Source organism: Actinia tenebrosa, unplaced genomic scaffold, assembly GCF_029948245.1.
Source record: "Actinia tenebrosa isolate PJP-AT-01 unplaced genomic scaffold, QUT_ActTen_1.0 PGA_scaffold11__36_contigs__length_13525064, whole genome shotgun sequence".
NCBI lineage: Eukaryota > Metazoa > Cnidaria > Anthozoa > Actiniaria > Actiniidae > Actinia > Actinia tenebrosa.
In genome coordinates, this window is record NW_028292571.1 from 8714694 (window position 1) to 8741699 (window position 27006).

Here is a 27006-nt window from a genome sequence, read left to right on the forward strand (position 1 = left end):
TTCAAGAGCACAAAAAACAAGGAAATGAGTTTCCAAACTAAAAAAATTCTTACCCAAAAGAAAATTAGTTAGTCTAAGTTCTTCTCAGGAACTCTTTTTCAAGCCATAATCTTGTGTTTCAAAGACAATAACTTGCAATTTTTTTAAATATAGAAACGTTATTTCATATTCATTTGTAAATAACCGGTGTAATTCAAAAAAAAAAAAAAAAAAAAAAAAAAAAAAAAGAAAGAAAAAGAAAAAAAAATCAACGATGAAATAAAAAATGCAAGACAACAATATAAAGAAATACCATTTAATTCTGCAAAGAGCGTGCGTCAGTGATAAGGGAAAAGACCATGCCTGATGTGAATGTGAGACCGTATCAGCACTTCTCACCTGCTATTGCTGGGTACGATAGGGTTTAGAGAGAGTTTGAGCATTTCTTTGCAGAATTAAATGATAAACAACTTATCAGTAGGCTAAGCATCTGATACGGCTGTGTATTTTTACTGGTCACTAGTATCTAGACTATCCAAAGTACTCCGTGACTCGTAAAAATACACAGCCGTATCAGATGCTTAGCCGACTGATAACCTGCATATATCAAAAATTGCGTGGAGTAAAACTGTGGCGGATTTAAGGGGGGTTCATTGGGTGCAAAATTAGTCTGGGTGGCCTTGGTTGGTATAGTCGCACACTAAACAATCTGAGCAACGTTTTTGATTTTGTTCTTTATTAATTGGTCGTTCATGAACTTTTTACAATTTCAAACTTCTTTGGAAAAATAAATCTTTATGTTTATTTTCTCAAACAATACCGTTTAGGAAAAATAATACTCAATGTAATGACACGTTATATTGGCGAGGATGAACTCAATGGCAAAATTCGTTTTCACACTATTTTCTATGATTTGTCACGGTCTACCCTTTCAAGTTCAGAATTTTTAGTTGTTTTGAGCGGTCAAGTCTCTGGTAAATCTGGTTTTTCTTGTTGTTCCTTGTTGTCGTTCTCGTTTTGAGCGGTCAATTCTCTGGTAAATCTGTCTTTCTTGTTCTTATTTGTTGTTGTTCTTGTTTTGAGCGGTCAAGTCTCTGGTAAATCTGTTTGTCTTGTTCTTCCTTGTTGTTCTTGTTTTGAGCGGTCAAGTCTCTGGTAAATCTGTTTTTCTTGTTCTTTCTTGTTGTTGTTCTTGTTTTGAGCGGTCAGGTCTCTGGTAAATCTGTTGTTTTTGTTGTTTCTTTATCGTTGTTGGGTTCACAAGGGATATCTGTTATCGCAGGCCCATTTTGACACTCTTGTGTCGTCGCGGTACTATCGGATGTACCTCTATCGGCAGATTCCTGTACCTTCTTGCTCTCTTTGTTTTTCCCTAAAACAACTGCTATCACCTTTCTCTTTTTCCTGGGTTCCATATCTTCCCCAAATTTCAGATTACTCCTTTTTAAAGCTCGTTTTTGACTTCTCTCACTTCTCGTGGCCGCCGTTTTGTTCAATTCTGTCAGTTTGTTCGTATCTTTGTCCTCTTGATTTCCAGACCTTGCTTCAGACGTAGAGATTGTAGGGATAGGGAGTTTAGATGCCTTTGCACTAGAAGAAGATTTGGTTTTCTTAGAACTTTTACGAGACTTGGTTCCTCTAGCAGATGATTTTGGTTTGCTGGTGCTAAGACTAGAGCTAACAGGCGTAGTTGGTACAGGCGTAGTTGGTACAGGCGTAGTTGGTACAGGCGTAGTTGGTACAGGCGTAGTTGGTACAGGCGTAGTTGGTACAGGCGTAGTTGGTACAGGCAATGCAAACATGTAGGGGAAACCCCAATTCTGAGAATACTGCTTGGAACGTTCCTTGAACAAGTTCTTAGGGACTTTTCCTACAAGGGGCACTTTTGCCAATAACATCGGCCACAGGAACAAGCTACGGAAGCGAGAGGCAAGAACCTTATATTCAGGTGCTTTTCTGTAGAGAAAATATTTAACGAAGGAATCCTGAGAAAATCCTTGATCGGCCATTGGAAGCGATGCTAACGAATTTGACTGGTGTGTTACTGTTGGTGTATGCTCTATAGATCCACTTGGTATAGCTGCATTTGTCGTTATAGCAACACCGGCTGATGGAGACTTTTTTGATCTCCGCTCCTGTTTAATAGAGCAAATTATACTTGAAGTAGCTGTCGTTGATGTAAAGTCCAAAGGACTCGAGGTAGTCCTCGTAGAAGTACCATTACTCATACACGTACTCACGGTACTTAATTGGTCTCGTGTTGATAAAGTACTAATTGAACTAGTTACTGTTAAGGGAGTAATTACAGCACTTAAAGACTTTCTCAGCGACGTACTTGAAGTAGAGACGTTAGTGGTTGAACGAGTATATTCCGAAGGACTATCGATTACCCGGGACGCGGTGCTCGTCGGCAGACTATTCAATACATTTTCAGTAACGTTATTGTGGGCTTTACGAGCCAGGTTTTCTAACTGCCCCTTTATGCTCATTAACGTCTTAAAGCCCTTGAGTGTAGTCAGACATGGTGGGAGCGGTGGGATTGAAGGTGTTGCCGGCTTCCTTAGTTCATTTTGGCTTTCGTTGTCACGGTCAATCAGAGGGTTCTTGGACATCTTATTGGTTGCCAGTACTTTCTCGTTCTGTTGAATAATATTTTCTATTCTATCTGACAAGTTTTGTGTTTGTTGTTCGGAGAATTTTCTTGTTCTTCGTGGAGTCGTCGATTTTCGTTTTGAAGGCGAGCGTGAAGTAACCACAGCAGATTCGTCACCAGTTTTCTTCGGACTAGAAGTTCTAAGAGTTTCTCTCTTTGCATCAAGTTTGGTCGTACTGTCCTCTAGATTTTTCGCTGAAGACTCTTCTAGATTTTTTGCACGAGTCTCTGGAAGAGACTGAGTACCAGTGTTATCTTCAATTAAATGCACAGTGGATGACCGCTGACTGCTAGTTGATGGGGTTTCACATACGTTAAAAGATTTCGAGTTGTCTGTATTGGAAGACTGAGTCATGAGAGACTGCGACGAACTAGATTCATTGACACAAGTATTTGTAGATAATAGAGGTGAAGGCTGACCAGTTGTATTCGCAGTTGGGTTAGAAGATTGCACAGTATCTTGGGAAGGAGTGGGTTTAACTTTCTGTAGTACCGCTGACACGTTGATATTGAAGGCCTTAAAAAGAAAGAAAAAGGTAATTGACAAAAAATGGAGGAAAATTGTACAGAGTTTTCCTGATGCTTGAAAAAAAAAGTGGGTGGACACCCTTTATAAGTGGACAGCAAGTTGCACGGTCGCTAAAATGATCCTCCCACATTTGCTGTAAAACCCGTAAAACCTATTTATCGGACACCCTTCATTAAACGGACAGCTAGTTACTTGTCCCGAAAATTTCCCTCCATGTTTACTGTGGAGCAAACCTCTAGTCAGCGAAAACCCTTCACCAAACAAAGTCCCGAAGGTGTACTGCGATTTCCAGTCACACGAGACCAACAAGACCTTCATCACAAACGAAAAATTGAGTTTGAGTGGACGTCAATCAAAAAGGGTTCTATCGTTTCTATTGGTTTCTACACCAGGACTGGCTTGAATACTCACGTGAACACGTGCAAAAATCGTTGACCTTATCTCATTATTCTTGTCGCTGTCATTTTCTCAATCTGGATATATTTTCTCAAAAACGTATACACACTTTTTATATTATCAGGGAGGTTATTCCAAAGAACAGCCCCTCTGTAGTTAAAACTGCGTTTCCGGAATTCGCTATTTTGTCTGCGTACAAAAAATGCAACACATTTTTACATCTGTTTGAACAGTTATTCCACTATTCTCGTTCCCAGATCCCGCGTTGCTTTCAGTCTGCGCCGAGCGGGAAAAACCGACTCACACCATGGCCCTTCAGGTACATTACCTCGCAGGGTTGTTTGCGATCGTGTTGGGCTGTAATTTGAGCTTGCCTACGAATTGGGCAAACTGTCAATTATGAAATAATAGGAACCTAATGTTTGTGGTATTTCCCACTTAACTGTACGGTGGGAATCAACGCCTCTCTAGGTCCAGTGCTTTACGGTTGGTATGATTAACCAAACTTTGATCGCAGTGGCGGATCCAGGGGACGGGTGCAGGGGGCCCGCACCCCTCCCTGGTTCGACTTTGTGCCCCTACTTTGAAGATTTAATCAATACAAAATAATGTTCCTTCCCTTTGATTCTAAGGGGTGCACCCCTCCCTGGGTTAACTATGTCCGCTGCACCCTCCCATGAACAAATTCCTGGATCCGCCCCTGGATCGAGAAGTACTGGAGAGAGAGAGACCCTCTGGAACCAGGGCACGGTTAAAACTGTTTTAGCAACTCGAATATCGCATTAGCCAACCAGTAACGTAGTATAAACATTTCACTTTGAAGACGAAGAAAGGGAAGTAAATGCTCTGGGTGGAAGAAGTAAATGGCATTCCTGCTTTTCAGGGAATATAAAGCAGCGGTTATCAGTTCTTACCTGAAGTAAGAGAGAGAATGAGGCGACACTGCCCTCTACTTGGACTTGGTTTTGTACTGGTACTGGTACTGGTACTGGTACTGGTACTGGTACTGGTACTGGTACTGGTACTGGTACTGGTACTGGTACTGGTACTGAAGGTGGCACTGGTACTGGCGCTGGTGCTGGTGTTGAGACGTGGGTTGGTGGTGCTGGTGCTGGTATTGCCGCTGGTGCTGGTGTTGGTAATGGTACTGGCGCTGGTGCTGGTGCTGGTGTTGAGACGTGGGTTGGTGGTGCTGGTGCTGGTACTGGCGCTGGTAATGGTACTGGCGCTGGTAATGGTACTGGCGCTGGTGTTGGTACTAGTGCTGGTGCTGGTGTTGAGACGTGGGTTGGTGGTGCTGGTAATTGTGCTGGTACTGGTGTTGGTGCTGGTTCTGGTACTGCTGCTGGAGCTGTAAACCGTACAGGGGGCTGTGTTGGGACGTGGGTTGATGGTACTGGTACTGGGGGTGGTGTTGGAACGTGGGCTAGTGATGAACTGTAACTGGTAATTATAGTCTTGCTTATGCTTGGCGTTTTTGGGTCAGATTTGTCGCCGGGGACATGTTTGCTAGGGCCATTGCTCTCCTTCTCCTTCTCCTTCTCCTCCTTTTCCTCCTTCTCCTCCTTCTCCTCCTTCTCCTCCTTCTCCTCCTTCTCCTCTTTCTCCTCGTCCTCCTCCTCATCCTGACTCAAGTCACTAACAAAGTCATCAGCAAACGAGTAGTTCACATTTGGTCTTTTCCTGGCACTCGTTCTTGTCCCCAGCTCACTCATATCGATAATCTCAACGCATTCATTCCAGTCCTCATCACTATCGCTAGATTCACTCACTCTTCGTTTGATAACTTTCCTTTCTATTGGGCTTATTTCGTCATTACCCATAATTCCTCGCCTGCTCTCTTCCGGTGTTACCACGTGATTAGTAGCAGTCACGTGATCATCCCCGGTAATTGCTAATTGATGGTTACTCGTGGACTGGTTGCCTTGGTCCTTATCTATATTTTTTAAAAAATGAGTGAAAATAGCTTTTAGGTTACATCCACACTGATGTGTTTTCCAAACACCTACGTAGTCCCCCTTCCCTCCCCCCTCCCCCCTCTCCAAATCACCGCTACGCAGGCTAGACATCTGCAAATAAGCTAAGCCTCCGCCTTCGAATTTCTCCAATCTGGAAAGCTCGAAACGTCAGTCACCACCAACAACAGTCTTTCTCACACAGACTACACTCAACCGGACGATCACACTTCACAACAAACTGTCAGTCACCACCAACAACAGTCTTTCTCACACAGACTACACTCAACCGGATGAACACACTTCACATCAAACTTCAACAACTGGGTTCAAACCATTTACTCTCATAAAAGTCAACTCATCTACAGGGAGGAACTCATGGATAAATTGAATCACCGTAAGAAGCTTTGTTAAACTGACGTTTCGGTCGTCGGAGTCCAAAGGAAAGGACTAACGTCCGAAACGTCAGGTAACAAAGCTTCTTACGGTGATCCAATTTATCCATAAGTTCCTACTGTTTTGTTCAGAAACACCGACGCAGTCTACACTAGTTCTCTACTAGTTATCACCCACTCATCTACAGGGAAGATAGAATTTGAAAACGCATTACCTTGATAATCTACTGCATCTTGTTCTATTGGTTCTGTTTTGATTCGTTTTTTCTTCCTTCTTTTGTCCATTTCTTTTCGCTGTTGAGAAGAAGGAAACTAAATTTAAGGAAATACGTCAACATACTCAGGTAATCTGTTATTCAAATGCGCTGGCAATAAAGGTTTTGCACCATCACGTGTCCAAGCCCATAATACTGCTTGGGCTACCTGTGGTTAGATGGCAGAACAATAAAATCCCTTTGCTCTCGGGAATTGAATTCTTTCTCATGTAAAACGATTGTATTGTTCCTGCCATCTAACATAGCTGCCGTCACGTGATGGTGCAAAGCCTCTATAGCATATTTCACGGTTGCTAAAAAATAGATATCACAAAGCCATGTGGGATCGAAATGTGGACAAACATTGCAAACAAAGGCTTCGATTACATGATAAAAAGAATAATATCAGTCGAAAACCATAGCCCTTTTCATGTTGTTGCAACATGTTAGCATGCGAGCTGCGCTTGGCTTGTCTGCATTTCAGTACCATGATGCACTACTGTGACGTCATCCGCGCAAAACGCTATTCTCAAACTATCATCAACATTTTATGTAAACCAGCCGTAACTTGGAGTTGTTAAAATCACTGGGGGAAAACCCCGCCTCAAGGACGGATCCAGCCAAAATTTGAGGGGGGGGGGGGGGGGCTAATTGAGTTTAGGGGGGAGGGCTAAATGAGTTTTTTCCGTAAACACGACGAAAAACAATATAAAAAAGCATCGTTTTTTATTGCTGAAGGGGGGGGGGGGGGGGGCTTCAGACCCCCTTTGCCCCCCCCCCCGGATCCGCCCTTGCGCTTTCAGAAGATAATGATTCCTCACGTTCGATGCATTACGCACATCATATTATAATAAACTGCCTCCACGATACGGTGGCCATCGTGGATCGCAATGCTTTATGATGAGTCAGGATGGCGTGGTAGCAAAACGCTCTCACGTCTGAGGTCCGGGGTTCTCTTTCTAACTCCGAGGGTTTTTCCGGTCCTCCGGTTTTTCCTCCCTCCTCTTAAATCAACCCTAACTAATTCAAACTGGTTAGAGCTGTGCTCCGGGGTCATACATGGACTGTATAGCGGCTGCCAGTTGGCGCCTTCACATGCTTTCAGTTCGATCCCGTTGAGCTGCGCCACTACTGAGTACTTGCTGTGGTTATTAGCGATGACGAGTTTGTGGGACTCGGGGGCATCGATAGATATTAACAGCTCACCACAAGAGAATACAACAAAAGATGAATTAAGACCAATTAAATAATTTGTTTAGAAGTCAGTACATTTGTATGGAAATCCGAGAACAATGCCCGAACTTCTTGGTGACCGTAACACAATGCAACACCATTTGTACCACGCGATGGCTAGGGCGAAAATGGTGAATTAAATAAATTGGTGACCTGTTAGCTAGTTAAGAAAGCCTTTACTTGAAGTTACAAGATTCTTATTTGAATAAAGCTTTGAAAAATGCCAATCATACTTACACTGACGGGAATATCCTGAATGTCCAAATCCTGTAAGACATGAGAATATTAATTTACAAAATTATTTGTAAATTTTTAAAATTTAAAATTTATTTAACAATTATTCGCCAAAGGCGAAGTAAATATGGGGGAATATTTACCTCGCCCCTCGTCCTGAATTGTTTTAGTATAAATACACAGGCGATTCTTTCAAAAAAAGGTAATTAAAAAAAAAAGATAAAAGACATTTTTTCCCCCCAGTAACACCAACAAAGCGGCTGGCTGCCATTTTAGATTGTCGTTGGAGGTGATTATCGTGTGATAGTGTGAGTTTCTCGACCAATCAGCGCGCGAGATTTTCAATAACCACCTGTGTATTTTTACTAAACACAAATAGTATTATTTCCTTTGGGAATCTTCCTCGGTAAGGATGTCTGAAAGTCGAGTAAGCGGTTTGGGGCTCATCTGCTGGTTGTACCAAATGTCAATGGTATCGAAAAATTCTAAGTCTGCTACGAAAGTGTAAGCTCATTACCATCCTAAACCATTAACCAATGCCTAAGGGTTGCTCTTTTTTTTTGTATGAAGAACACATTCTCGTACCCAATGCTTTTTAGTGAAAAATCGTTTTTTTGGTGAAAAGGGTACGAGAATATGTAGAACATTTCTAATATTTGTACTAAAATGCATTTTTTTGAAAGCCAATTTCGGCCATGTTTGTTTTCTGGGACAATTTGGCGCATGCGCGTACTAGGAGCTCTATCAGTGTCTTAGCAATCTCGTACCAAGAGCTGCGTTTCTTCTGGCCTGCAGTGAAGAATGAGGGCTCTGGCATAATCCATTTTTTTGGCAAATGCGCGATTTTCAGGAAGTGAAATGCGCTCTTTTACCGGAAGTCCAAGGAATCCTGGTCCAAGAAAACCCTGAAAAAGAGGATTATGCCAGAGCTCTCGTTCTTCGCCGCAGGCCAGAGAGATTGGTCTCTTAGGTAGTCGGTGGTGTTTAAATCCACCAGGGTTCCCAAGGACCACAAATGGTATACCAAGTAATCAAAAACATCAGTGCATCATTTCTTTCTCAATCAAGACTAACCTCAGGTGTAAGGGTTGGCTTTTCGTGACTTCTACCAACAAAGTTCGAGACCATCTCTCTCTTCTTGCGCAGAATATTCATCCGGTAACGAAGAGACTGACGAATAACAAATAACAATACTTTTACCAGTGGTTTCGAGGTTAAGGAAACAAACTCTTAGGACATCTCTCACAGAAACACAGCATGGGCTACCTGTGGTTTTGTTAACCTCTTAGTGAGTGTGTAAGCGAGTGAGTGACACATTAACATATTCTGGACCCTCACAATATCCTTGTATTATCATTGCAGCCTAAAATTTAAACCTCGACTCGTCTTTAAGCTAGAAGTATTCACAAGTCTAAAACTGTGGAATGGCATTGTAGGACTGTTGTAGGAGACATGTGCACGTGCACGTTCTAACGAGACTTTATTGTAAGCTCCTGTGTGTCTACGTGAATAAATAAATTACTTACTTACTTACTTACTTACTGACTGACTGACTGACTGACTGACTGACTGACTGACTGACTGACTGACTGACTGACTGACTGACTGACTTACTTATTACCAAGATGGCGTCTATTTCGTCAACTAAAATAATCCCACATTACACTGTGATGCCGACTCGACTTAGCTTTAACCTCGGCTAATAAATTCCCTGAAGGGTTGGACCCGATAGAGATGGACATGATACGCTATTTCACGCGACTGGAATAAACATTTAAAATCCATCTAACAAAACCACCACGCGCTCGTGTTTCAGTGCTTATCTATTCTACGCCGGCATCGCGTGTTTTTTTACGCGTCATCTGAAACGGAAAACAGTTATCTCAAACGGAAAATTGTGCTATATCTTCTTTTTGAAATAAAAAAATAACGATAAATACCTGTTTTAATTTCCCCATTAAAGTTCAAATTCCGAGCGAGCGCTCAAATAAAATGACGTGAGCGTTTTAGATAATCTCGTGTAGAATAGCACTGGCTTCATTTGTGAGAGTAGCTGAAGGTATACGTTGCCAATTTATATTATATTTTTACTTATATTATATTATATATAAAAAATGTGTAAATCTTACGTCATCCTTTCTGAGCGCATTCCATCGTCTCCAGCACTGATTGTCACTTCTCGCTACCATATCCTTCGCTATCAAAGACCAACACCCTGCAGGAAAACAAGTAACCTTAGCTATCAAAGACCAACACCCTGCAGGAAAACAAGTAACCTTAGCTATCAAAGACCAACACCCTGCAGGAAAACAAGTAACCTTAGCTATCAAAGACCAACACCCTGCAGGAAAACAAGTAATCTTACCTATCAAAGACCAACTCCCGGCAGGAAATTGGGGATTGGCAGAAAACTCGAGAAGTGTTGAGAAGCTACGCGTCGTGCTTCTCCTAACGCTTCTCTCGTGTTCTGCCAATCCCCGCGTGCTTTATAACTGCACACAGTACGCGCGCGCGTTTCCTATTTTTTCATTATCATACCTTCGCCATGTTTTTCTACTAACTCCAATAGTTTCTGATCTTCTTCCTTATCCCATGGTCCTTTCTTCAGGTTAGGATTCAACACATTCATATACCTGGAATACACATGATGAGATCAGAATAGGACACTTTAGGCCACGTGACCACAGATAGAACCCTGAAACAATCTCTGGGATGATCAAAGTCAGGGCATGGCTAACTCACAGATAGAACCCTGAAACAATCTCTGGGATGATCTAAGTCAGGACATGGCTAACTCACAGATAGAACCCTGAAACAACCTCTGGGCTGATCTAAGTCAGGACATGGCTAACTCACAGATCAAACCCTGAAACAATCTCTGGGCTGATCTAAGTCAGGGCACGGCTAACTCACAGATCAAACCCTGAAACAATCTCTGGGCTGATCTAAGTAAGGGCACGGCTAACTCACAGATAGAACCCTGAAACAATCTCTGGGCTGATCTAAGTTAGGGCACGGCTAGCTCACAGATCAAACCCTGAAACAACCTCTGGGCTGATCTAAGACAGGGCACGGCTAACTCACAGATAGAACCCTGAAACAATCTCTGGGCTGATCTAAGTTAGGGCACGGCTAACTCACAGATAGAACCCTGAAACAATCTCTGGGCTGATCTAAGTCAGGGCACGGCTAACTCACAGATAGAACCCTGAAACAACCTCTGGGCTGATCTAAGTCAGGGCACGGCTAGCTCACAGATCAAACCCTGAAACAACCTCTGGGCTGATCTAAGCCAGGGCACGGCTAACTCACAGATAGAACCCTGAAACAATCTCTGGGCTGATCTAAGTTAGGGCATGGCTAACTCACAGATCGAACCCTGAAACAACCTCTGGGCTGATCTAAGTCAGGGCATGGCTAACTCACAGATTGAACCCTGAAACAACCTCTGGGCTGATCTAAGTCAGGACATGACTAAAACTAAAAGCTGAAACAACAACATCTGGACTGATTTCATTATTTGGTTCAGCGCACTTAGCCGATACAATTCTCTACTTACCGCTCACGACATTGGGTCCCAGTCCTTCCCGGTACAAATTCCGCCACTCTTTCCCAGTTGAGTTTCCCAACAAAGCGAACTGCTTCCAGGAGATTCTAGTGGGAAATGATTTATAAAGCTACTTTAAATGACTATAATATAATAATATAATATGACACATATAACACGCGCTCGATTCCCCATTCCGAAATTCAAAGGAAGACTGGTGCCGAATCCACGCCGCTTGGAATTCTGTGGAATTCTGTGGTAAACATACTTTCTTTCTTCGAAGATATGTTGATCGTCCATGTTTATGGAAGTCACTGTCGATTCTATAACTGCTGAAGTGGAACTCCCTGGTGTTTTACTTTTCTTTGGTACTTCATTTTTGACAATTTCACGTCGTTTATGTACGGTCTTAGACCAGGTGAATATCGATGGCAACTGAGTACGACTACATCTCTCTCCTCCTGAAAGCGTTTACCACATATCTTTGTGCTCGTCGATGATACTCTGAGATTATCGTTTCTTATCAGCCGTTTGTATTCCCTAAGAACCTTAGGATCTCCCGGAAGTGCATGGAACTTCAATCCAGGAGGATTTCTCCAGTTATTTGTACAATTCGGAACGCAACAGTTGTATTTCCCCATACTTTATCTCCGCCCCAGAATTCCAAGCGGCGTGGATTCGGCACCAGTCTTCCTTTGAATTTTGGAATGGGGAATTGGCTAAAGCCCTATATGACTTGCTTTTACATGGATTGCACGCTCGCGTTATTCTACTTCTCAAGTTTCGCCAATATTTTTCAAAATGAACGAATCTTTGGAATATTGGTAAAACATTTTCAGCGATGAGAAATTTTTGGACCGAATTTTGACATATAATTGCGCTAGAAACAGGTAAAGTGAAACATCCAAAATAGGTTTCAGGGGCAAAAATAAGCGCCGCGCCTCGTAAAATTCTTTTGTAATCGTCCTATTTATTTCTTTCTCGTGCGGCTGTCTGTCTGTGGCATGGCCGTTTGTTGACTAACTGATAATTCCATTAGGGAAGGTACCCAGAGCCCGCGTTCCTCTTGGTCGGCACCAAGAAACGAGAGAATTTTTTGAGCATTCTGATTGGTTCAGGGGGGAAACAATAGAGGTATTTCTTTAAGGAAATGTTGTAACGCTGCATCTATAGCAATACATACATAATTCTCCTCTGTGGTCCATCGTCCTTTTCTTGATGGTTTACATGCCTTCATGTAACGATTCATACACTGTTCGCCCATACGTCCTTCCAAGTAACCTGCGACTAAATAAACAAACAAACATAAAAAACTGCTATAAATCTGGCATTCTTATTGGTTGGGGCGCGTGCTTTATGAGAGCACACATCACTCACGCGCCCTTGTATTTTATAAAAGAAATATAAAAACTTGCTCACTGTGCTGTGTGGAGTTATAAAGCACTTGGGAATTGGCAGAACACTCGAGAAGTGTTCTGCTTCTCTCGTGCTCCACCTATCCCCGCGTTCTTTATAACAGCACACAGCACGCGCGCGCGTTTTCTATTTCTTCAAGATAGCATGCTTTAGGAGGGCCACAGGAAGCCCAATATTGGTTTTTGCCTCGGCGTATAGACCCCTGGCAGAACTTCGGAATGCAGTTCAATTTGGAGGACATAACAATAGGTTTCCAATTCTCAGGAGATTGAAATTCTTTTGTTTTGTCATCCAGATTGAGTGCTTTGACATCACATGCAAGAAGTCTATAGATACCTTGGAGGATTCCCTCTTCTTGAAGATTGAAAAAGTTTTTGATTGTAATATTTTTCATTCTTTTGAGCCCCAAGTAAAGAATTAGTGCAAGAGGACTATAAAACTCTTTAACCCCGGCATTTCAGAGCAAGTGTCATTTCTTAGAGTATCATTTCTTTCAACTCAAACAAAGAATCTTATTCTCAAGAGAATGACACGTCTTAAATGAGAAAACAATACGCGTGAGGTGAAGAGGTCTATTATGGCAAATGGTGAGGAATGTAGATCAGCTTCAGGACAGGGCAGAAAAACGGGTTCTACTTTCGACGTTTATGCGTTAATAAGCTTTATATTTTATAAACAGGCTCTTTTGGGGCTGATTAACAAAATACCAAAATTTGGGGAAATTTAAGGGATGCGTATTTGAGATATAACGCCCTGAACGTTGAGAGAGATGATATTTTGATCAGCACAAAAACTAACATTTTCGTTAATACCTCGAAGTAGAATTGCTCAAGGTTAGCAGAATTTTGAAAAGTTTAAAGCACAAGAGACACGTATGAAACACTAAACGTTTTTTAGCATGAATGAGAGATAAAGAAAAAAATTGCAAAAGTAGCAGCCTTGTCGTTTTTCTGCTCTGTCCAGCTTCAGTGATTTTGGAAGATTATATTTAATAAATGAATGCATTACTATTTAACACTTACTTCTCTGCCAGTTCCCCTCGCCAAATATCTTGACCAACTCTGTGAGCTGCTCGTCTTCCTCAGGCGTCCATTTGCTGAAATCACACGTTCAAATACTGAGATATTATAAACCATACTCTGATCGCTCTATCTGGTAAGAGTTTTCTCCGAGTAATTTAGCTTCCCAACCTTTCACATCCAATTACCAATACTCATTGATAATAGTAGCATCAGCAACAAACGTGGTTATCGTATGAGTGAGAAAACTTACTTTATCTACAATACCTACAATACCTACGGTACGACATGCCGTGACATTGAAGTGGCTTCCCATAAGAATGGTTATAGTATGAGTGGGAAACGTACGGTACTGACTTACAGAACTTACACAGTACGCCATGCTATAACAATGAAATGGCTTCCCATTTATCGTATGAGTAAAAAAAACTATTCGGTACTAACTTACAGCACGTAAACGGTACGACATGCCGTAACATTGAAATGGCTTCCCATAAACATGGTTATTGTACGAGTGGGAAACATACGGTACTAACTTACAGCACGTACACGCTACAACATGCCGCAATATTCAAATGCCTTCCCATAAGAATGGTTATCGTATGAGTGGAAAACATACGGTACTGACTTACAGTACCTACGCGGTACGACATGCTATAACATTGAAATGGCTTCCCATAAACATGGTTATTGTATCATAACGACTTTTACATACCTTCTCAAGATTTCTTTATTTAAACTTCTTTGGAAGCGTTGGTAACACTGGAGTGGCGTTCTGTTCGTCTAGTATAGTATACAGAACAAAAACATATTTGCAATAAACTCCAGTATTATATCTATCCAATGGGAATTTTTAACTTTTCCACTGCCGTCAACTACGAATATAGCGCTCGGTAGCTCTTGTATTTCATCATTTCGGATTAATCATATCCCCGACCCCTTTCTCACAACCCAGCCACCCCCACCCCCCGCATCACTTGAAAATGACTAGTCTCTGAACGCACCTACATTGTCTGTGCAATATCATTCCAGTTGATCTCATCGTGATTCTTGTCTTTGGACAAACCATGTCTCGCCATCCAACCCCCCTCACACTTTCACCCCCTTCCCCGGCCCCCACCGCCTGATAAGAAACAGTATCTGAACACACCTGTATAGTCTGTGCAATATCATTCCAGTTGATCTCATCATGATCCTTGTCTTTGGCCAATTGTAGTAGCTTCTTGTCTTCTTGTTTAGTCCATGGTTTTCGGTTCACACGAGGATGACCAAAATGACACCAACGCAGCTGGCACTCCATTGCACTTCGCTTTGGCAGCTAAATATTTATTGAGAAATAAGAAAAAGGCTTGTTTGTACAGCTATTTTGAAAACGGTTGTCAGACCTATAGAAGATAGGAAATTCTAAGACGTAAAGAAATTGCAGGTATATAACTAAACACTAACAACGAAAGGCCTTTGAAGCGCAACTACATTAAGTAAGGCCAACCAAACAAATTTTGAAATCATATTTACAAATCACAATTCTAACGCCTTATAGTACACTCAACAAAATTACTTGACTCTGATTGGTCGAGAGGAGTACAATTATAGCGTTAATTGTACTCTGTAGGAGTACCGAATTAAGTCGCTATGGCAACACGGCCAAAACAATGTTAAAACAATGTTAAAACAATTATTTTCTATCATTTTGTACTTTAAAAACATAAATAAAATTTTAAAGCCGTAAGAACTAATCTTTTTTATGCATTTCAGTTGCACGATGGACTGGAAATCAGCCGCCAAATAGACAAAGATGAACGGCGTCTTTTCGCATTTTTTACTGAAATTTTGTTGAGTGAACTATAAACAAAAAATCGCACGATCTTCTCGTACAATTTGGAATTAATAGACACTCGTAATGTTTTGAAAGTTCTTTAATTGTACTCGTCTAAAGGCTCGTGCAATTACAAGAACTTTCAAAACATTACTCGTGTCTATTAATTTCCAAATTGTACTCGAGATCGTGCGATTTCCTATACGAATAATACATTAGTTGATGAATTCTGGATCTTGAAAATTTTTTTTCACTCCTGATCATACACACACTTGTATAAAGTAAAATATATCCTTTTAAAGGGAAAAATAGTGAAAATTTATACAGATTCTATTGTTTAAATACTCAATCGTGATTGGCTAATATGCATGGAAATTTATCTGGGTGACCTTGGTTGGTGTAGTCACACTGTAAGTAGTTTCGCCTACCACAAACAACACTGAAAATCTGAACATAAATTTGAATTTTAAACTAGTTAGCAAAAACGTTTTGCCATTTGGGAAAGCATCTCAAAATTTATGAACCTGGCAAATGTGAACATGTTTTGAACGAAAAAAATCAGAATTATGAGCTTTCAAAAATGTCGAAAATTTACAGAGAATGTATGGATAGCGGGGACGCTTGTAACCATACATTCTTTAAAAATTGTTCTATTCTATGTATCAATCTAAATATCAATGATGTGAGCAAAAAAAAAAAAAAGGTAACAAACTAGTTTGAGTATTCGGGCCCACTTGTCTTTGTCGAGAAGGTTTGCAAAAGGTAAAGTGAAATGTAGAGAAACGATGAAAACGTGGTCACGTTTGCCGTTTGCGGGAAGGAAAAACGGTAATCTTAATCTGTCTATTATCTGCCAATAGTCGGGTTTTATTTAGTAAATATTACAGTTCATTGAATTCTCTTTGTGCTTCTTACATATTCAGTGCTTAGTTTTTCCCAGTCAAGGCCTTCCAGGTCTTGTTCCAGAGCTCTGGGTGCCAACTCCCTGGTAATAAACAAAACATTATATTTTTTACAAGAAATGTTTTTGTGAATAAAGCGTTGGTCTGGCTCAAGGGCTTTAACCCAAGGCTTTAAATTAATATATGATTTTTGTAAAATAAGATGTGCCGATTACTTTGCAGTCTATATTCAACGAGTCATTTTGGTTTTACTTTGGGCACTGCAAAAATGTTGTGACCTAAAATCAGTAAGAATGGCTAAAGCTTTTGGGCATTGAGCAACTATTCTCGACTTTCACATCCCCATAATGCCTTACGTCTTTGGGGGGTAACCAATCAAAAAACTGTCCCAAATTGAAAGGTTTCTTAATTGAATTTATACTATATCTGCTTTTATCTGTACAATACTGATTATCAGTTTATTCCAAGTTATTTTTGCGTGTACAGATCATGAAGAGTTTTGGTCTTACAGAAAATGTATTGACTTACGAAAAAATGTTTAAAATTTACCTTAAACGTCTTCAAGCTTCTATCTTTTTCTGTTTTTACTTCTTCATTTTATCTTTGGATACCAAACAAGGTATTTTCAACATTGTCTGATCAGCCTTCAGCAAAATAAGTGCGTTTTTACTCTCTGGTTACCCCCCAAAGACGCAAAGGATTATGGGATGTGAAAGTCGAGAATTTTAAATTTCCTACTACTTTTGGGGTGCAACCACGTGACTCAAAGTCTACGACGATCGCGTCAACCGGAAGACGTGTAAATGACTTCACTTTGTGGCTTAGAACCTCAAAAGCCTGTCTTCCCTGTGGATGAGTTGACTTTACTGACAATGTTTGGAATGAAATCTCCAATGAACAGAACCACTTCCGGTTGACGTCGCCATCGTAGATTTTGCAAATCTGAAAGTCCTTAGTATCACCGAACACCACAAACTTAGAATTATTTTTCGATCCTCAGACTAGTTGTATGTAAGTAGAGTTGTTTGTTGGTTCTCTCCTGTGCTTCGAGGGTTTTTCTCCGGGTTCTCCGGTTTTCCTTCCTCCTCAAAAATCAACTTTTAAATTGTAATTCGATCTAGAAAGAGCCTAGTCTCCTACGCAGCCGCTATAAGTGTCGTCACGCAACGCTTTGGGTGACGACACTAATAGCGGCTGCGTAGGAGATTAAAAAGAGCCTGGATAAAAACTACTCTGTGCAAATCTAGTTACACTATCAAAAAAACATCCTACAGGAATTACGAAGACCATAACACGTGTTCAACTTTTTTCACCAAAACAATGCACTAACGATTGCCCGACACTGCTAGCCTCAATATCCCTCTCTCATAGTTTCATGCATAGTGCTAGTCACTGACTCCTATTCAATCCCATTCAAGCATTGTTGAGAGTATAAATACAATATTGTTTACCCAGGGTAGCCTAGACAGCACAGAAGCTGTTATCAATAAGGGCCCTGCAATAAAAAGAAAACTTAAATTCTATAATATAAATATATATTAGCTATTTTTCCAAGGTTGAGGAAGTAACTGGGTGGATCAGAATTTCAGTGCTGAAGTGTGTAGCTGTTTCAAGTGATTAAATAGACACCATCTTGACAATATGTTTCATCAAACAGTCCAACAATGCACTGCAATAGCAACTCCATCCAGTTTTTTCCTCAACTTGGTATCATTTGAAAGAAAATGTATCAGATAGAAAAGCTATGTTTTACCTTACTTCCTTGATTTTTTTATTGATGAGGGACACTTCTACTGGGTCAACGTTAAGCTTACTTTGAGCTTTTTTGAGACTAGAAAAATGCATGAGAGGGAAAGAATGAATGAATAAAATAACGAACGAACGAACGAACGAACGAACGAACGAAAGAACGAAACACTGATATTCACCATTTTCCATACATCGGTTCACTGGTCAAACACACTGGAGCGCTCAAGCAAGGCGCCAAGGTACTTTCAAAGGATTATTCAAATTTGAACCTTGCAACCTCGACTGAATGCTGTGTGTTTGACCAGTAAACCGATGTATGGAAAATGGTGAATTGATTCTGACTGCTAAACCCAAATATTTACAGCCAAACTATCTCAAGCGTGAACACGTAGAGGTCATTAATGACTTTATTTTTGGATTCTTGATTTCATTATTCGATTCGAAGATTCATTAATGAAAACGAATCTTCAATATTCAAAAAATAATAATAATTTGAAAATTCGATTAACTTGGCTTGCAGGCTCTTGTTTATAGCGCAAACAGAAGGTAAGTCATTAATATTATATATTCCTTGCACAAAAAGTTGTTTTTGCATTTCAGTTGCATATATGCTTGGCTTTTGTATATGCTAGGCTTTGAAGATTCGTTTTCATTAATGAATCTTCGAATCGAATAATGAAATCAAGAATCCAAAAATAAAGTCATTAATGACCTCTACGTGTTCACGCTTGAGGTAGTTTGACTGTAATCATTCTGAACTCTGAGAGACACACCATACAGTCTACACCATCGCCTGATAAAGACTAGCAGTTTGCAGTCGAAATATCGCGGTCCTCTATAAAAGACCCTCAATCGTGAGACAAATGAATAGTATCATTTATTACTTTCCCACAATGAATAATGTCTTTTTTCATTCTATTATCATCATCATTACATGCATATCATGATCTTTTGAAATGTTCTCACCTCATCAACAAAGGTGACAACTTGTTTTTCAGGTTTTGCATCCTCACTCCCTCAGAAAGTAGTTTATCCTCCTTGGCATTCCCTAACAACATAATAAGCAGTACCAGGATTAATGATTATTTATACCTAGGGTCTGGTTGTACAAAGGGTATAGACAGACAGGCAGACATATTTTATTTGGCGTTTTGTACATAGTTGCACATGAACTTAGATCCAAATAAGTTACGAATATATACGTATGTTTATGTATGTGCATAATATCTATATTCACATATTCCACACATACACGTCATACGTACATATATATTCTGTATATATAAATGTTCATATGATTATTTCGATAAAATGCGTTACTAATCCTAATCATCTTTATGCAATATTATACAAGTATTGATTTTTGTTTGTTTTGTTGTTGTTGCTTTTTTTCACTACACAGAGCAAAACAATTGTAAACGTATTTTGCTGCAGCTGATTGTTAAATATGGGGAGGATCTATCAACTTCAGGAACAATTGGTCCTCCGTAAGGGAGTTACTTATGTTATTTTGCATAAGAAATTCTTCTCTAAGTTTGGAGTATAGAGGACATTTAATTAGGAAGTGTCTTTCATCTTCTATTATATCAGTACAATGAAAGCACTTCCTTTCCTCTACCTTCTTGTAACCAGAGTATCTGCCTCTTTCAATTTCTAGGTCACGGTTACTTATTCTTAGCTTAGTTAAGGCTCTTCTGTGATTGAAATTTTTTACATTTAACCTTCTAACATATAACTAACTTTGAAGAGGCGATACGTTCTTAATTTGTTCTTTTGGCCAGGGGTGTCTCTTTTATCATTAAAGACCTCCCCGAGCAAGTTTTGTTTCTCTGTGTCTTCAAATCTCGTTTTGATAGTAACAAAGACGTTTGGTTGGCGAGAGGTATTGGAATTTACTTCTAGCCATATATCGCCCAGCCCATTTTTTAATAATGACTCTTTTACTTTTTGGCTCCAGCAAATTTTACGGCTGGAGCTTATCATTTCTTTATATGCTAAGAATGTAATTTTATGGCTCGATGTATGTGTAACAAATTGAGCCAGTACCTTATGCATCTTAAGTTTGCAGCTACATGCAGACGGAGTCGACCTAGTTCTGCATAACAGGCAGAATTGGTTGCATAATATGAAAATATTATTATTATTTTCCCACTCCGAGTAACATTTTGCAAAATTTGGTATGAACAAGTTCTATAGGATCATTTTTAGAAACCTCAGAACCCCAGACTTCACTGCCGTATAACAGAATAGGTTTTACTAGTTTGTCAAAAAGTTTCATGGTGAGATGAGGGTCATAGTGAAAAGAGTGACCCATCACCTTTTTCAGCTTAAATAAGGCTTTCAGAGCAGTATATGTGTAGTTCCAGAAATTATCCATACCCCCCCCCACGGAGGAATTTTTAAACCCCCCCCCACCCCTCTCCCCCCTGAAATTCTGATTTTCTTCATACAAACTCTTCTCTCTTTCTTTCTGTAACTACACAATAGCACTATCCCATGGACAAATCTTATTCAGTGGATAAATTTGTATAGGAAATCACACGATCTCGAGTACAATTTGGAATTTATAGGTACACGTATAAAGTTTTCCAAATTGGACAAGCTTTTTAGGTGAGTCCAATTTGAGAACTTTCAAAACATCACGAATATCTATAAATTCAGAATTGTACGAGAACATTGTGTGATTTTTTGTTTACAATACACTCAACAAAATTGAGGAATTTAATTGGTACTCTACAGAGTACAATTTGAGATTTAATTGTACTTCTCTTGTCTAATCAGAATCGAGTAATTTGGTTGAGTGTATTATAAATTGCATAACAGCATTTCTTGATTCAACTTTGGTTTTTTTTAACTCTGTTGATATTTAGTCAAAAGTAGTAGAACTTTCCAACAATATTTGTATTGAATTATTCTTTCACATGACAGTGGTTAACAGTGGCGGATCCAGGGAGGGGTCGAAGGGGTCCACAGAAACCCCCTTGAAGGTTTGATCTTTTAGGTAATAGAAATATGTCTTATATAAATTTTAATAAAAAAGTATTAGTAGTTTTGCGTTGGGTCGTGTTATTATAGCTTGGTCCGCTACTAGATAGTAAATTAGGTGATTAGAGCCAATTTTTTTGTCAAACGTCGACTTACCAAAAGAGAATTATATACGGTTTAAGAAACGGAACCCCCCTTCGAAAAATCCTGGATCTGCCACTGGCTATATATCTAGATAGTTTTTATACTCTATAAGCGAAAAAATTGCTTTAATGATAAAAGTCTTCGTTATCACACTGGATAATATATCTTCTGCTTACATGTTTTTGATTTGGTCTGGTAAGCACCAGTGCCTATCAATGATCTTAAATGTTTGACATCTTTATTAGCAGGGGGGCCCTGAAGAAACCAATAAATACACGGTAATAAATAATAAATAAATGATAATAATTAATAAATGAATCAAGTACAATTTTAGAAATGAATATAATTAGAGTTTCGTGCTCTGTCATTCGGTCAAGCGACCACCGGTTCTGAGACAATATTCACTGCTCCAATGGTGATTTTGAGGTTTTGCAATGTTTGCCATCTGGAGCAGAAGTAACACTATAATGTTTTTTCCCCAATTATTTTACATTTTGTCTTTGCTCTCTTATAATTCAAATCTAAAATTATACTAAAACAATAGATGACTCGCACTAACAGGTCACGTGACCCTATCTCCCTTAAAACGAGCAGCTGTGTTAAAATGAACAACAGAAATGAAAAGAGCACCTCCATATTAGTAGGGCAGCGGAGTTTTAGATCATAACAAGCGAAACAGGAAAACGGCATTAAATATAAAATCAAATGTCTTATAACAATTTGCACGTGAAAAAATGATGGTCTGCCAGGAAATTTCCCCATACAAATCCTTATAAAATATTCCATTTTATATTTAATGCCATTTATCCTATAGTCAACATTATGAGCTGAAACCTCGCCCTCTTACTAAATTTGAGATGCTCTTTTGATTTCTAAAGTTTGTTTTCACACAACTGCTCGGAGGTATTTTATTCAGAATTTTTTTCAGGGAGGGGTGCTGCGCACAAAGTTAACCAAGGGAGGGGTGCACCCCTTAGAATCGAGGGTAAAAGATGGTATTGGTTACCTTCGAAGTAGGGGCACAAGGTGGAACCAGGGAGGGGTGCACACCCCCTGCACCCCTCCCCTGGATCTGCCCCTGGGTAGGGTCATGTGACCTGTTAGTGCAAGTCTCTATTATTCAACTCAGAAGCTCAATCATTATTGGGAATATTTCAATTGAAGACTCACTGCTCCGCAAATATTCCCAGCTGATATTCACTTTGACTACATCAGCAAATAATAAATTGTTACAGTAAGTAATAATAATGATAGCAATAATCATAATAATATCTTGAAAAAGCTGCAACTTACATGGCCATCAGCATCTCTAAAGTATGGAGAAGAAAACAAGTACAAAGAAGGTAGTGCTTGTTGGATTTCTTCTTCTTCAGTCAGCTTTGCTTGACTTAGACTCATCTGATGGAAAATTATATCAACACCAATAAATAATAACATAATTATGATGCTAATGATGACGTTGATGTCATGATGGTCTCATGATGATTATGATGATGTTAGTGATGATGGTGATTATTATGCCAATGATGATGATGGTGATGATGTTGATGATGTTGGTGATTATCATGTCATTGATGATGATGATTTTGATGAAGGTTTTAATGATAATGGGGTTGATGATTTTGATGATATTGATGATAATAATGATGATGATTACTTGGATAATGATGATGATGAGAATGTTCCCATGAGAATAAACATGATTACTGGAGCAGTATAACCAGTTTAACATAATGTGTTATTTGAGAGGAGGGAAAAATGAAAAAAATCAAATTCTGAAATAGAAAAAAAAGAAAAAAATTCAGCTCACACGGGGTGACTGGGAATCAAACTCTACAGTTAAACCACAAACTAGAGGTGAAAGGTGAGCACTTTTATAACCCCACATTATCCTGACTCCTGTAAGACTGACCTGTTTCATTTTATTATCTTCTAATGCTACTTCAATACCACACAGTTCCTTGAGAATCTGAGACTACAATGAAAAAGAATATTAGGGAAGCATGGGTGGAATAATGGTGAGAGCTCTCACCTCACAAATGCGACCAGGTTCCATCTTCATACTCGTCATATGTAAGTACAGTTTGTTGGTTTGTTTGTTGGTTTGTTGTTGAATAATATATAGAGTTCTGTGTCTTTCTTTCATGGGTAAATGTGATCATTATGACATCTTTATTGTATTCTCTTGTGGCGAGCAGTTAATATTAATCAACGTCATTACTGTAACAAAGCGTTATTAGCTCCCCTAGATGCCCCATCAAGCCTTGTCAGCCAAGATGGCTGCTGTTGAAGTTATCCAATACTTGTGATTTTCACTTGTAAATTTTACCAGGTATTCTAGGCTAACAAAACAGTAAGTCATTGGACAATGTCTGGCCAAAATTGACACTTATCCAGTTAAATCTGGGCCTTACTGGTCATTCTTACCAGTACTGTTGAGCCAGAAATGAGTTGTGACTGAGCTAAGGGTGATTTCATTTATTTGAGCATATGGGGGTAGGGGGGGGGGGGGGGGGGTGGCAAAATTGTAGTGGGTGTTACACGTGTATGTGTGGAATATGTAAATATCGATATTATGCACATACATAAACATACGTATATATTTGTAACTTATTTGGAACTAAGTTGATGTGCAACTTTGTACAAAACGCCAAATAAAATATGTCTGTCTGTCATTATTTCGAGAAAGTGGTAAGAGGGGCTATCACATATGTATCAATGGGGGTTGAGAAGTATTTCATGGTGATGAAAGGGCAATATTGTTGCCTCTATTATGCAGGTGAGGTTTGGTTAAGTTTGTAAAGCCTTCCATGTGCTTTGCCGCCCCCACCCCACCCCCCTCCCATCCCCCATGCACTAATAAAGCCCCCTAACATTAATTTGGCCAGTCATCATGCCAAGCGACTGAATGGTCGTTCTTTTAACCCTCACAATTATTCTTACCTGGTATTGTTGGTTGTGAGCTAAACTCAATGCTATGGTATCCCTTAAATCAAGAGAACTAAGATCTACATCATCATCTATACTGAGATCATTATTGTCATTATCAATTTCTTCTTGGACGGCTATGCTTTGTTGCATAGCAGCAAAGTTATAAATAGCTTGTTCTTGGGTGATACTGTTATTCGGCTCAATGCTTGTAGTAGAAATGTCAACAGAGGTGATGGAGGTTGTTTCAGGCTTATGCTGTTCAATAGTTAATATGGACAAATTATTACATGGTTCTAAGAGGTTACCATGACAACCACTCGGACCTGGTTTCGGTGACATTTCAGCAGATAATGGAAATGAACTATTTTTTACTAATTGACTCAATACATTTTCTCCACTTTCTTGTTCATTTCTGGAAACACCTGTTGTCATAGGAACTAGTTCAGTTAAGGTAGGTTCGGCTTCACATCCCTCTGGGGGACTTGTGTTTTGACGTTGTGATACACATCTCTGGAAATAAATTTGGGGACAATTAATCTTTTTTTGTAAAAATAAACGACTGTGAAGACAATTATTTCATTGCTTTTTTTTTTTTTTTTTTTGTCTTTTTGTTGTTGTTGTTGTTTTGTTTTTTTTGTTTTTTTTTTTAATACTTTCTTCTATAGTTTGTATTCACTGTCTGTACTATTGTGTCTTTCTTGTTGTTATAGGTTAACAAATTAGATTTATTGGGAAAAGGAGTTTACTATCAAATTTACCATAGCTTAGCTTAGCTTCAAAAATTCATATGTTTTTCAGTTCTAGATCAATCTTTATGAACCTTTGCAATTTTCAATTTTACTATATATTAATTATCAACATGACAAAGTCCTTTTTTTGTTGAAAAATCAAATATCTTGTGTTAGTGCTAGTGTTAGAGGTTGATCGTTTATTATGTCAATGGGGGGAGGGGGTTGAATTTACAGGGGGGGGGGTACAATTTTCGAAACCAGTTGATACATTTTTTGTAATTGCAAAATATGGGGGTATAGTTTTAGGTTTTAGGTTTTTTATGCAACATGAGTGACTTTTGATTTGAGCTACTGATCATAACTTTTTCTAAATGATGATAAAGAAGGGGGTACAAATTTTACTTAATTTAATTTTTTTCACTAGTTGAACACTCCCCCCCCCCCCCCCAATGAGATAATAAACTATCGGTCTCTTATATAGGTTTATTTTACAATCAGCTGCAGCATAATACGTTTACAATTGTTTTGCTCTGCGTAGTGAAAAAAGCAACAACAACAAAACAAATAAAAATCAATACTTGTATGATATTGCATAAAGATGATTAGGATTAGTAATGCATTTTATCGAAATAATTATATGAACATTTATATATACAGAATATATATGTACGTATGATGTGTATGTGTGGAATATGTGAATATAGATATTATGTGCATACATAAACATACGTATATATACTCGAACTATATTTGGAACTAAGTTGATGTGCAACTATGTACAAAATGCCAAATAAAATATGTCTGTCTGTTGTCTGTCTATAGGTTTATGCTGAATAAAAAGACAAAACTGAAGTTCCAGCATCTTTAGTTGGTTAGAAAATTTATAATTCCTAAGAAAATGAAATAACAAAAGACATGGTCTCCATGTTGGCTGATAATAAAAGAAAGACTAATTAAAAAATATTTGTTCAACCAGGAAGGTGTGAAAGTGTTCATTCAACCAAAATGGTGGCTGTGAATACCGACAGCTTCAAGGTTCACTGCCTCCTTAAAAGTAATCAAGCTTAATAATAAGATACGGACTCATTTTCTTCGTGTGGGATACGATAAAACTCAAAATAATGTATATCTTTTAAATACCAAAACAGCAAATAACCCTTCCATATTACCTGTGTATCGTTAGTAGTGAGGTCTGAGCGATGAAGTTTGAAGGAACTCGTCTCTAAAACAGAAACAACAACAAGAAGCTTTGTCAGTCGCTCAATCTCTGCACCTGAAATAGCAATGCACTTTGAAGCTTTTTTGCACATAAGAAGTGTTTTGCATACTAAAATATATAAAACAGCCTTATATTGTTAAAGGCAAAGGGTATATGTAGTTACGTACCTATAAAGTTAATGTTATCTTCCTCTTCTTCTTCTTCATATTCATCTTCGTCTTCTTCGACGTCACTATCAGCGAGCGCAAGGCGTATTTTCTGAATATCATCAATCAAATTCTCTCTTTCAAACCCTTCTTCGTCCGAATCAAAGTCTGTATCATAGTCATCGCACATTCTGCTCGTTATATTGAAATTTGTTAAGGAATTCACATGTTTTGGAGGTTTTTTTCTCAGTCACTTCGCGCATACGTTGTGCAAACGTTCGACTTCTTCTTTCCATGTGGGACTTGGGATGACAAATGTGATACTCTGGGGGGAAGGGGAGGGACTGATCAACATCATTTGGACACAGGAAACCCAAATTTTACCAAAATGTTCTTCCTGTGTTTATGTAAAACGGATACTAAGATACGATCCGATTTGGTTTTCAAAGGGGAGATAGAGGGTCATAAGTGGAAATTTTAACTTTTGTGGGCGGCCAATTCTTCTTTAATATTTTGACACGGGTAGTTCCTATTTGACCCGGGGGGGGGGGGGGGGGGGGGGAGGGGACTCCGGTAAATAAAGTACCGGGGATGCTGTTCGGAAATTTTCAAAAACACCCCTAAAAGATACCGGAAGTCTTTAAAAAAGGGCGTGGCCGAATGATTTTCAACCCCTAAGAGATACCACAACAAATAAAATAAAATTTTATATAAAAAGCGCGCTTCTCTCCTTTTCCGACCAGAAAATGCTGATTTTCAAAGATTCGCATTTA

At 39.2% G+C, this 27006-nt stretch overlaps 1 protein-coding gene across 1 annotated transcript; it reads right to left on the minus strand.

Moving 5' to 3' along the window:
• Positions 1 to 697: 697 nt before the first annotated feature.
• On the minus strand, positions 698 to 26519 carry LOC116301518 (uncharacterized). Its single transcript, XM_089027472.1, has 21 exons — positions 26255 to 26519; positions 26038 to 26090; positions 24150 to 24647; positions 23119 to 23181; positions 22500 to 22604; positions 21383 to 21461; positions 19044 to 19125; positions 18082 to 18159; positions 16342 to 16411; positions 14761 to 14928; positions 14326 to 14393; positions 13614 to 13687; positions 12359 to 12462; positions 11188 to 11282; positions 10167 to 10261; positions 9758 to 9843; positions 8703 to 8798; positions 7632 to 7661; positions 6123 to 6201; positions 4472 to 5493; positions 698 to 3149 (listed from the first exon to the last, which is right to left on the minus strand). Exons 1-21 carry the CDS (start codon positions 26421 to 26423, stop codon positions 1185 to 1187), a joined length of 5079 nt encoding a protein of 1692 aa, XP_088883598.1. The 5' UTR covers positions 26424 to 26519; the 3' UTR covers positions 698 to 1184.
• Between the last annotated feature and the right edge of the window lie 487 nt (positions 26520 to 27006).